The 12587-nt window shown below is 44.8% G+C and overlaps 1 protein-coding gene across 2 annotated transcripts; it reads right to left on the bottom strand.

Moving 5' to 3' along the window:
- Positions 1–306: 306 nt before the first annotated feature.
- On the bottom strand, positions 307–12305 carry LOC140719665 (uncharacterized protein C1orf232). 2 transcript variants are annotated; one of them, XM_073034451.1, is made up of 4 exons: positions 12024–12305; positions 11693–11761; positions 6334–6437; positions 307–604 (listed from the first exon to the last, which is right to left on the bottom strand). In XM_073034451.1, exons 1-4 carry the CDS (start codon positions 12117–12119, stop codon positions 307–309), a joined length of 567 nt encoding a protein of 188 aa, XP_072890552.1. In that variant the 5' UTR covers positions 12120–12305. The 2 variants fall into 2 exon arrangements, with proteins under 2 accessions (XP_072890552.1, XP_072890553.1); XM_073034452.1 differs by lacking the exon at positions 12024–12305 and adding an exon at positions 11863–11936.
- Between the last annotated feature and the right edge of the window lie 282 nt (positions 12306–12587).

The raw sequence follows: 12587 nt of genomic DNA, 5'->3' as shown, positions 1-12587 counted from the left end.
CACAAAACTTTGGCTTATTGATGTTGTTCTGGCTACGTATCGCTTGCAAGAGCAGTTGAAACCTGACTGTCTGTCTAATCGTCAATACAAGAGATTCTGCAGATGCTGGAAACCTTGAGCAGCACCCACAAAATGCTGGGGGAGCTCGGCAAGTCCAGCAGCATCTATGGAGAGGGATAAACGGTCGATGTTTGGGGCTGGGGCCTGATGAAAGGCCTCGGCCCGAAGTTGACTCTTCGTTCTCCTCCATGGATGCTGCCTGACCTGCTGAGCTCCTCCAGCATTTTGCGGGTGCTGCCCCTGTGCCTAATTGTTTTTTTGCATACTTTTATTTTTCAGTTCCGCCAGCTTGCTGGTAACAAAGTTCCACTTGAAGCCGGGGTCGCTGGGTGCCTCCAGGTTGGTGTACAGGCTGGAATCGCTCGTGTGCTCCATGCTGCTGCTCTCGGTCTGTGTGGCACTCGCGGCCTCCTCCTCTCCAGAGCCTGCGTCTGCGCCCTGGCTGGTGTCGGACGCCTGGCGCCACCGGGTGGCGAAGACATCCCAGAACCCGGACGTTTTCCTCTCGGATCCGGGCTCTTTTGGTGCTGGTTCCGAAAGGACACTGCAGAAGATGGAGGAAAATACGGAGACGTCAGATCTACGGTCTTCCACTGGTGTCCTGAACACCAAAAAATCACGCAAGGCTTTTTAATGTAATTGCAGAATATTTTTGTTTAATTGGAGCTGCCTTGGCTGCTGATAAAAGTGTGAGAAGGTAAGAAGGTAATAGGATCATTGGAGGGGGGGTGTTTGGGTCCTGTTCCACTATTGAACAGCTACCTGTCCCTGCTTTATTCCCACAACCCTTGATAGTTAACAGGCTAGTTTGGGGAAAGTGCTTCCTCCTGTGGGAGGATCTGGAACCAGGGATTAGAAATGAGCCTTTGGCTACTTAAGCCAGAGCCGAGGCAATTGTTTCTCTCTCAGCAGCTTGTGAGTCTTTGGGTCTTCCTCCCCCAAAGAGTAGAGGATGTATAATCCTGGAGGAACTCAGTCAGCAACTAGGGAGTGAATAAACAGTTGATGTTTTGGACCGAGACACTTCATCAGAACTGGAAGGGGAGGGGGAGGATGCCAGAATAAAAATGTGGGGAGAGGGCAAGCTAGAAGGTGATAGGTGAGGAAGAAAGGTCTGGAGAAGGAGGAATGTGATAGGAGAGGAGAGTAGATCATGGGAGAACGGGAGTGGGGAGGGGCACCAGGGTGAGGTGGTGGGCAGATGAGGAGAAGAGGTAAGAGGCCAGAGTGGTGATTGGAAGAGGGAATGGGGAGGAAAAAATAATGCAGGAAGGAGAAATAGGTGCTCATGCCATCACGCTGAAGTCTACCTAGACCATGGTTCCCAGCTTTATTCATGCCATGGACCCCTACCGAGGGGTCCAAGTACCCCAAGTTGGGATTTCCTGACCCAGGCGGAGGTGTTGTTCCTCCACATCTTGGCAAATGAGGAGGCCATGGACTGACATGTCGGAATGGAAATGGGGAGAGAAATTAAAATGATTGGCTACCAGTTTGGTACTCCCCAATACTCCCCAATGCCATTAGGCTTTACAATTCTACCGCCAGGACTTAAGAACTTTTTAAAAGCTATTATTAATGCTTTTTGAGATGGTGATTTAGATGCATATCATATTTTTTTACTGAGTTAAGTATTGTATGTAATTAGTTTTGCTACAACAAGTGTATGGGACATTGGAAAAAAAGTTGAATTTCCCCATGGGGATGAATAAAGTATCTATCTATCTATCTATCTATCTATCTATCTATCTATCTATCTATCTATTTCTAAGGCAGAGGGTGGTGGGTTCTAGATAAGCAAAGTTAATCTGGGGTAAGTGGGAACGTTGTCACAAAGCCTCACTGAATAACCCAACGAGGGCAGACCACATCCAGTTCTGCTAATTCATATGTTTGCACATTGATTTATTTAACACTGGGAAATCTGCCAATCTCTGTTTTGAACTGAATTCAAGATTGAGCCTTGAAAGCCCTCTAGGATAGAGAATTCCAATAATTCTCCACCACGTGAGAGAAACAAGTTCTCCTTACTTCAGTTTTAAATGGGCCAACCCTTACTTGTGACCCCTAACCCGAGACTCCATATCCAAGAAAACACCTTCCTGGCATCTACCATGTTGGGTATTATCAGCAAACTTGGTATTGGTACAGTCAACCCCTCAGTCAAATCATTGATCCATGTGGTAACCCGTTAGTCTCCACCACGGTATATTAATTACTCCCCTCCCCCCAAGTCCCACTTCTGTAACCTGGCTCACCCACTTGTGTAGCACCTGATGGAGACTCTTCTGAAATGCAAATACATCATATTCGCAGACTTCCCCCCTCACCTACTCTATCAGGTACATCCTCAAAGATCTCCAAGAGATTATCAAAAATGATTTCCGTGTTATAACTTGATGTTGACATGCCCAATCATAATATTGCTTTCTAACTGTCTTGACATCACTTTCTCTATTACTGATTCCTGCACTTTCCCCACAAGCAATGTAAGACCAACATTTTCGACTCTGTGTTTGCTGACTCCCTCCTTAGTCCATGGGATCGCATTTTCTTCCCCTTGCTCTGCAGGAACCAATGTTTGGAAAATGGCTTTTGCCATCTCTGTTGCAATTGACAGTTTCCAGGGTCAGTAGCTTCTCTATTTTTAACCAATATTAATTTCCTTTATATCCTCAATCACTCCAGATCCTTGGTTCTCTAATTTTTCTGAGAGGCTTTTCTCTGAAAACATATGAGGTTCTGCGAATGATGGAAGTCTAGAGCAACATTTCCAATGCTGAAGGAACTCAGCAGGTCAAGCAGCATCTATGGAGGGAATAAACAGTCGACATTTTGGGCTGAGACCTCCGCTGGGGGTTTGTTTCTGTGCCTCCTGCCATAAAGACATCCTTTGGCTTACTACTTTAGAAGGCTTTTCCTCAGTTAATATTATCATTAATATCTCATGTAAGCTTCATTTGGACCCCTTTTCCTTTTATGATTTTGTGCTCAAAAGAACGTTATTTGTTGCAAATCGTGTATTATTTCGTTAGATTTATTTGTTGATTGAGATACAATGTGGAATAGGCCCTTTGGGCCCTTTGAGCCACATGAGCCACATCACCATCCAATCCCCTGATTTAATCCTAGCCTAATCATGGGATTATTTACAATGATCAATTAAGCTACTAACTGGTATGTCTTTGGACTGCGGGAGGAAACTGGAGCACCCGGAGAAGACCCACATATTCCACAGGGAGCAGCAAATCATTAACACAAGAGATTCTGCAGATGCTGGAAATCCAGAGCAACACACACACAAAATGCTGGAGGAGCTCAGCAGGCCAGGCAGCACCTATGGAGCACACATAATGCTGGAAGCTTTCTCTTCGACGATAGGTCAGTGTGACCCTCTCTTACTGCTCTCCCTTTGTGATCTCTGCCTCCCTCCGACTCTTTGACCATGTACTCATCCACACTCGCTGCCACAGCCACCCCCGTCCCTTTCCACCACCTTTTTATTCTGATATCTTACCCATTCCTTTCCCTTCCTGAAAAGATGTGTCAGCCCAAACGATCGACTGTTTATTCATTTCTACAGACACTGCCTGACCTGCTGAGTTCCTCCGGCATTTTGTGTGTGTGTTGCTCTGGATTTCCAGCGTCTGCAGAATCTCTTGTGTTTAAGGTAATTAATAAAGCTCTTTCTTACTGCACATTATTATCTGAATGTTTATCATCACATCATCTGAAATAACCTGTTCCTGAGAGGTGGGAAAAGGCTATAAAGAGGTTCATGTGGATGTGGAGAAGCTCTGGGAACATGACCTCCCAGAGTTGGCAATGGAAAGACAACGGATAACCTCCCAGCGTTGGAAAGATTAACAAATTGTTTTGGAGGCATGTGAAGAACTGTACGAATTCCTTCTTTGATTATTAGATCAGATCAATTTCATTTTGACACATTTTAAATTAAGCAAATCTTAAAATTTCATTAATATCCAATTTTCTTCACAATCTTTTATCCATTTAGCTATTTTCAGAAAGTTATTAGCGGAGGGATTTAAATTATGTATAACTTTTAAAATGAGTTTTGATTTAACCACTGGTTTAGACATGTTCTTCTGAGGACCAGGACAGTCTGGACTAGCCCAGGCAAGCAGCCATTTTACACCTGAGAAGCCAGGGCAGTGTTGAAAGCACATTCACAATTACGGGATGTCACATTTGCTGCGGTCCTGTCTTCAACTAGCAATTCACATGAGTGTGTCTGTCTGGAGTCACTGAGCGATGTTCAGGAGCCGCTCTGTTCTATCTCAGAGCAGCTGTTGGTGTTAACCCTGGATCGGACCTGTCACCATCCTGGTGGCTCACGTTACCCAGACTTTGTCGGTGCTTCCTGATTGTCCGTGTCTACACTGCAAACGAACAACTCTTGGTGAAATGTGGGTGAGTCCAACTTCACAGTGGACAAGCCGTAAAGCACCATTTTTGTTAAAGACAAACTTGGGTAGATTCACATAGTGTGCAGCTGAACAAATTCTATTTTAAATTGTACATTTTTGATATGAAGGGAGGTAGTTGTTGGAGACTGATAATGTAAATAGGTTAAGATTAATCCTTAGCTCCCGTGAGTTCTTATAATCTGAACACCTTCGTCAATCCTGACAGAGGGAAACTCTCTATTAGTTAGTAAGCAGAGGGCCCACATTAAAATTGGGAGAAATTAGGTGATTTTTTATTCTTCATCTGCTTATTGTGATCTGGAATGGATGGATGAAAATGAAAATGATGGATTATATGGTAAAGGACGAAAAGGGCTGTTTGGAAAGCTCATTTTAGCTCTATAGGAACACCTAAGAGAGCGGCCTCTAATAGGCTGTAGGACATTATGATGAGATGCTGCAGGTCACCTTTGTACAGAAGCTCCTGACCAAATTTGACATCACCATTCCGTCAGCTCCCTCCATGAGGTCCACAGCCTTCTCATGGTTTGGAGGCTTGTGTGCCTCCATGACCTGGAGAGGTATGCTGGCTGGAGACAGGGCTTTATGCTTTGGCTCTTGGAAGGGTCACCCTTGCCAAACAGGTCAAAGGGGAGAGGTCAGACTACTGGTCCTCCAGGTTCAGCTCAGGGCTAACGACCCTGACTGGTCAAACAAAACTGTGATGGAAACAGCAAGGAAGAATCTTTCTACAACTGAGTAACCAAGGACAGACAGAAATGGAGGACCTTCATTGTTACCCTGAATGCCAGTGGTGAAGCAGGCAGTAACAAAAAATTCCATCAATTCATTGGGCCTTAACTGCATGCCATTTTGTTTCTTGGGTTTGACAATAGTTTAAGCCAAACCCATTCTACTTGGGTGTCAGGGTGGAGATACGTCTCTGCCAAAGGAGGTGTAAGGCGCTCCTTCTCTCTGCTAGCCTGCAGGTCATGCTTGGGCAAGGAGTAGCATCTACTTAACCCCTCCCCGATCAGGGTCATGTGAAGCCATGGGAGCAGGTGGTGGATGGTCATATGATCAACAAGTCCTGGTTATGCAACCACTGATGCCAAGCAGACAAGCTCTGAAGAGTCACGTGGTCTGATACATCTGAACCTCTTCATTAGGGATGCTAGGGAACTGGAAGTACACTCTTTCAGAATTCTCAAAGCACACCCAAAAGTTTGAGATACAGAATTTGTGTAAAAAATGTAAACAGATATAAATCCGAAACATCTTGTGTTTAAAATAAATATAACATCAGTTTTAAAAAAAAATTATAACTTGTGTTTCTTGGGTCATGCACAGACAATGTGACTTCATGTTATAGAAAATCGCAAAATGGACCGATTTCCAGGAAGGCCGTAACACAGGTCAGCCAAAGTGGAAACCATATAGAGGGACGGTAACGTGCTTCAGGTTCAGGGTGGGCAGAAGAACAGGTGCTGAGTCGGTGACAATCAGTACAAGGCATCTCTTAAAGCAGTGTGCGGATTTCTGATACTGACTTTTCAGCTGAAGAGGTGGTAGTTGTATGGAGAGTTTTGAACATGAGAGCTGAAGGCAAAACAAAGCACTTCAGAAATTGGTCTAAGGTATCGACATTTATGGGTGAAATGGTGAAGAGGTAGAAGCAGGAGGAAAATGGTGGAGTGGAAAGAATGAGAGGTTAAAGTCGTTAGTGGTGCAGGTCTCACTGAACTGAAAGCCTTTTTTTCACTAGTATGTCATTCTTATAACATTGTTATGCAGGAAAGTGAGTTAACTTGTGTTCTGTGTTGACATGAAGGACGAGTGTACTCACTGTTCAGCTGGGGTGGCATTCTCGGCCGAGAGTAACTTGTGTTCGTCGTCCTTATTGAAGAGCGAGGACATACATTTCCAACCCTTTGCACTGGCTCCTTGAACCTGGAGAAAGACAAACTCCATCACTGGGTTTTTTTCCCACCCTTTCTGGTATCACAAAGACGGTTAATTAACTGCTCTGATTGACACTGCATCACATTCAATAGAACCGTGAAGAAAAATGATGTTGTAGATGAAGAACAGACAATTATATTGAAGCAATTACAAAGAAGGCTCGACAGCAGCTATATTTCAATAGGTGTTTGAGGAGAATTGGGATGTCACCAAAGACAGTTGCAAATTTCTACAGACACACCATGGAGAGCATTCTGAATAGCTGCATCGCCGTCTGGTACGGATGGATCCTTGCACAGGATCAGAAAAAGCTGCAGAAAGTTGTAAACTCAGCCAGCTCCATCATGGGCACTAATCTCCTCAGCATCCAGGACACCTTCAAAAAGGCGGCATCCATCATTACAGACCCCCATCACCCAGGACATGCCCTCTTCTCATTGTGACCATCAGGGAGGAGGTACAGGAGCCTGAAGGCACACACAATGATTCACGAACTGTTTCTTTGCCACCGCCATCAGATTTCTGAATGGACATAGATCACATCATTGCTACCTCACTATTTTACCCTTTTTCCATTATTTACTTGATTTAATTTAATTCTCAATTTTTATATATTTATAGTTATTATTACATACCGCAATGTGGGGATAGGGTGGTGGGGTGGAGATACATCTCTACCACCAAAGGAAGTGTAAGGTGCTCCTTCCCTCCACTCACCTGCAGGTCACCCTTGGGCAAGGTGTAGCACCTGCTTAAACCCTGATCAGGGTCACATGAAGCTACGGGAGCAGGTGGTGGATGGTCGTATGAGCAGCCAGTGCAGATCACAAGTCCTGGTTATGCGACCACTGACACCAGGCAGACGATCTCTGAATGGCTTGGGTCAACCATCTTGTTAAAAAAAACTGCCCAGAAGAAGGCAATGGCAAACCACTTCTGTAGAAAATGTTGTCAAGAACAATCGTGGTCATGGAAAGACCATGATTACCCACGTCATACGACACGGCCAGTAATGATAATAATGATGATGGTGATGATTGCAATGTACTGCTGTGGCAAAACAACAAATTTCACGCCATAGTCGTTGATATTAAACCTGATTCAGATTCCGATCTTGCTGTTCGCGAAGGTGTGAGGTGGCAGTTCTAAGAGGCACCATAAAGGACATGAACATTTTTAATCTTTTAGTTTAACCTGGAGCAGTGACCACGTAGGAAGATGGATTTGCGTCAAAGAAAAGATGATTTCTGTGTTCCCGTTGTTTACTTGGCTGATCCAGGAACTGATGTCAGCAACGAGAGTCTGTGGAGGAGTTGCACGAGGTAGGGAGAGGTGTGGTCCACACACACGGGGAATGAGGTCTGTTTTCTTGTAAGCTGCTAAGATGCAGCTTACCGATGAGCTAAAGGATGGGTTCTTAGGGTCAACAGCGGTAATGGCCTGGGACCAGGAAGCGAAGCATGCTGGGAGAAAAATGGATGGTAGCCCTACCTGGTGAACAACAGAGGAAAAATGCGAGGGGAGACAATGGCAAAGGCCCCAGGCACGTCAGAAGGAATTTGTCACGTTAGTTACTGCCCTCACAGATTGATCATCACCTCTTCCACCTACTGACCTTGAGCATTAGGTCAGAAGTTAGTCTGGGCGCTGTTAATATTTTCGCTGCTGTAAACCAGAAGGTGGCTGAGGGTGAGAACAAGGGTGGTTAATAACATGAGGAAGGAGGGATGATGTGAAAATGTGGAACAGTCATTCAGTACAGGGATTGGTCTGAATACAATGAAAGACCTGCCAGTCACCTGGAAGCACTGGTCCATCCACAGCAGGTAAGTGGGGGCCACTGGCACTAAGCACATTGCTCAATAAAGCCTGAGCTTACAGAGCACAGAGCAGCACAGTTCAGGCCCTTCAGCCCATGATGTTATACTGACCTTTTAACCTACTCTAAAATCAATCAAACCTTTCCCTTTTACATAGCTCCCCATTTTTCTATCATCCACATGCCTATCTAAGAGTTTCTTAAATGCCCCTAATATACCTGCCTCTACTACCATCCCTAGCAGGGCATTCTACACACCCACCAATCTCTGTGTAAAGAACTTCCCTCTGATATCCTCTCCATACTTTCCTCTAATCACTTTGATATTTTGCCCCCCCCCTCCTTGTATTAGCCATTTCCGTCCTGGGAAAAAGTCTCCGGCTGTCCACTCATTCTCTGCCTCCTGTCATCTTGCACACCTCTATCAAGTCACCTCTATCTTCCTTTGCTCCAGAGAGAAAAGGATCTCAGAGGGTTGTCATAACGGGACATTGGCAGAGATGGGCTGAGAAGTGGCAGATGGAGTTCAACCCAGAAATGTGTGAAATGATTCATTCTGGAGGGTCAAATTTGAAGACAAGGTACAGAGCTGACATTTCTTTAACATTATTTAAAGGTAAATGGATCAAAGATGGAGTAACTTTATCGGATCACTGTGGACTCTTCCTGTTGTGAAGACATTTGATGAAGAATTGGCAGAAGGAAAGAAGTTAAAACTATTGTGGGGTATGGAGCAGGGTGAGCTTGATGGTGCAGTTATAGAGAAAGGTTTGAGCTACTTCACAAGGGAAGTCTTGATAGGACAGACGGTAACATCGAAACAGCAGCTGTTGGTCTCCTTCTCGTTGTGGAAGGAGTGAAACCTCTATCTCCCTTGTGAACCTGTGTCATATCGAACTGTTTGGTGACAGTGGCTTCTGATGCACATGTAGATCATGGTCTCTCCTTGGGGCTTTGCTGTTGCTTGCTTGGCGGGTGTGGGTGCCGGAAAAGTGGTTGATTCTTTTACTGCCACTTGTGCGTGGGAAGGGGAGGGGGGCTTTGGGGTTTTTACGCTTTTTCTGTCATTTGTTCTTTGGGTTTTTTCTTCAGTTTCGTGGATGTCTGTGAAGAGTAAGAATTCCAGATTGTATAATGTTTACATTCTCTGATATTAAATGGAACCATTGACAGCACAGAAGGTGATTACAGCATCAGGCCAGCCTGTGATCCACAGCTGGACCACAGATCAAAAATTTGTGAAGAGTGGGAAAAGGCATACTCCAGCAGATAGGTGCTGACTACGGGGTCCTATCACAGGGCACTCATATCCGTATCCTGGAGCCCAGACACACCTCCCAAGGATCGACAGTGCTTTTGGATCTAGGGCCTTGGGAGAGCTGGTGACAATGGGCATCTGTACCACAGGGAGGGAGGGGCAGGGCCCCTTGGCACTTGCATTCTGGGGAGGAGGTGGTGCCTGTGGAAAGCATCCATTCATGCTCACAGCCCAGGGAGAGGTGAGGTCCATGGAGACCTGTATCATATTCAAGAAGATCCTGTTCCTATGACTGCTGGCGTTTGCTGCCCCTATCAAAGTTTTGGTGCCTTAGTTCCTCTGTCCCCAAGAGAAAGGTTGTGCCCAGGATATGTTTAGTTTGAGTAGAGTGCATTGGAATTTAATGGTTATGCTGTAAAGAAGGTAGAATCTCCTCGACAAAAAAAGCAAATTATCATCAGATCTCTCCAGATTTGGAGGGCAGTGCAGCTTGGGATAGGGTTCTTGTTTTTGTCGCATTGAAGTCGAACTTTGAACATCCCAGACCCACTTCCTAAAACTGAGACGTGGTGCTGTTAAATATTTCACTGAAATCTTAATGGATATTGTGAGGGATTATATCCAATGAATAATTCAGAGACTATCTTCTTTCTTCTATCGAAACACGAATATATCAGGCAGAGCAATCAGTTGTGGCATCCTGTAAGAGTTACTGAGTTCCTGGTCTATGTACTGACCAGTCGTTCCCCTCAGCGGGATCTCTCACCCACGGGCTCACGCTAACCATCTCTTGCATCTTTGCCCATTCCAAGTCCCCTCAAACCTCTATCGTACTGATAACCTCTCACACTAATAAAAACAATGGTCACTCTTACACATTCACCCAATGACGCGTTGATAAATTACAGTAAGGAATTGGATATAGTCTATGTCATCAGTTGAATCAGGGTACTATTAATATTTTTGGAAGATCTATGTTGATTTAATTGATGGCTTCAAACTTAGACTCTTTAAAGACAACCTTTAACTCATTACCAGGGCTTTTCTATCTCTGACATTACAATTTTCTTCTTTTCAGTGAAGGTTTTAAAGTTTAGTTTTACTTGTCACATGCATATTGAAACATACAGTGAAATGCATCGTTTACATCAAATCAAATCAGCGAGGGTTGTGCTGGGCAGCCTGCAAGTGCTACCATGCTTCTAGCTCCAGCAGAGTGTGCCCACAGCTCTGTACGTCTGTGGACCGTGGGAGGAAACTGGAGCATCTGGAGGAAACCCTCGCAGTCACGGGGAGAACAGACAAACTCATTACAGGCGGCGGTGACAAATGAGCCCTGATCGGTGAAAACGATGCGCTAACCGTTAAACCACCATGCCGCCCTGAATTGGAGGAGTGCTACAAGTGCCTTGGCAGGGACTTATGATGTCCCACGAATGTTAGCAGCTGCTCTTCCTACATGAATCTGGCCATGTGTATTATCGCAGCTCAAACAACCAATCAGGTCTCCAAGAGGACCACATGGTTTGGAGGCTTGCGTGCCTCAATGACCTGGAGAGCCATGTTGGCCAGAGTCAGGGCTTTGTGCTTTGGCTCTTGGTAGGGTCACCCATGCCAAACAGGTCAACGGGGAGAGGCCAGACTAAGTGGTCCACAGGGGGTTCAGCTCAGGGCTAATGACCCTGACTGGTTAAACAAAACTGTTGTGGAAGCAGCAATGAAGAATCCTTCTACATCTGAGTGTGACGGTTTTCCTGAATCTCCACCCGGGGCTTGCGTGATTGACAGTGGTGAAAATTGGGAGGAAGTTACTGACATGAAGGAATCTTTGAAGAAGGATCTTCACTGCTCCCCTAAACACCAGAGGCGTAACAGAGAGTAACAACCAACCAGGGGAACAGGAATAAGTGCAGATAGATAAATAGCAATAATACTAGATATTCTGCTTTGTAGTCCAAGGTGTTGATGTCACAGCCAGTCCAATGTGCGATCTATTTAGTATCTGAAGCCAGATATTGATAAGCTCACAAAGTCTTTTGTTTCCCGTCTTAATATCTCCTCTGTCCATTTTAAATGTACTCTTCAGTTTGGTGAAATGCTAAGAGTCTGCTGGCCAGGTGGAACAAATTCAGATCGTATGATGGATTAAAAATAAATCGTTTGTACCTTTTTTGCCAAGAGTGAGACAGGACTGGAGCTTTCCTCTGTGGTCATGTCCATCGCTGTGTCATTGGTCTGAAACATATGATAATGATTGACAGGTTAGATATTGAAGATAGTTGCAATGTTCCATAATTCTGTTGCAACTTTTGCAAATACTGTTTCTACTGGCTCACAGTTTGCAGATCATTGATTCAACATTTCCTAGATTCGGTAAAACGTTAATCCAGCTGGAAATGATGTTGTAAACATAATATATTAAGAGCAAAAAAGCTGAGGAACTTAACAGGAAATGTTGTAAATACATTGAAGAGTTTACAGAAGTTACAACACATACCTGTTCCTTGATTTCTTCTTCCTCTTCTTCTTCTTCTTCAGCCATAAAACCTTTCAGCAATTTGCTCTTGTAAATTTTCCAAATTCCCTGATTCATTATTTTGGTGCTGTGGTTTTACCTAAGAGAAAGCTTGAGCTATACTGTCAGGCGCCCATTAATGTGGACAGGTGGGTGAGTCTGGAGCTGTGCCTAATTCCAGATGTTCAGCACCTTAGGCATTGCGTGCACAGCTGTGAAGATGGGGGCAGTTATCCTCCTTAGCTGCCTCTTGCTTGGAGCGCTGTTTCAAGACTGACTGAACTGTTTGAGTGCTGCAGGTTGCATTAAAATTTCAGTATGATGGAGACGCACATGTGACCTGAAACTGTCTCCCCATCGCTTGTCAAATCATAGGTAACACAGGATTATATTTCATCCAATCCGAGATGATTAAAATACAAAAGCAAGGCTGTAATGCTGAGGCTTTATAAGGCACTGGAGCGGTCTCTCGTGGAGGAGCTTGAGCAGTTTTGGGGCCCTTTATCGAAGAAAGCATATGCTGACATCGGAGAGGGTCCAGAGAAG

This window comes from Hemitrygon akajei, chromosome 32 (genome assembly GCF_048418815.1).
Source record: "Hemitrygon akajei chromosome 32, sHemAka1.3, whole genome shotgun sequence".
Taxonomy (NCBI): domain Eukaryota; kingdom Metazoa; phylum Chordata; class Chondrichthyes; order Myliobatiformes; family Dasyatidae; genus Hemitrygon; species Hemitrygon akajei.
This window is presented reverse-complemented; position numbering and strand designations above follow the sequence as displayed.

Bases quoted from the DNA above. Each gene is read 5' to 3' on its own strand.
- LOC140719665 (XM_073034451.1), bottom strand. From the start codon at position 12,119: ATGAATCAGGGAATTTGGAAAATTTACAAGAGCAAATTGCTGAAAGGT. The intron at 11,762-12,023 runs GTATGTGTTGTA...CATATGTTTCAG, and splicing joins AAGAAGAAATCAAGGAACAG to ACCAATGACACAGCGATGGA. The intron at 6,438-11,692 runs GTACAAACGATT...GTCTTTCTCCAG, and splicing joins TCTCACTCTTGGCAAAAAAG to GTTCAAGGAGCCAGTGCAAA.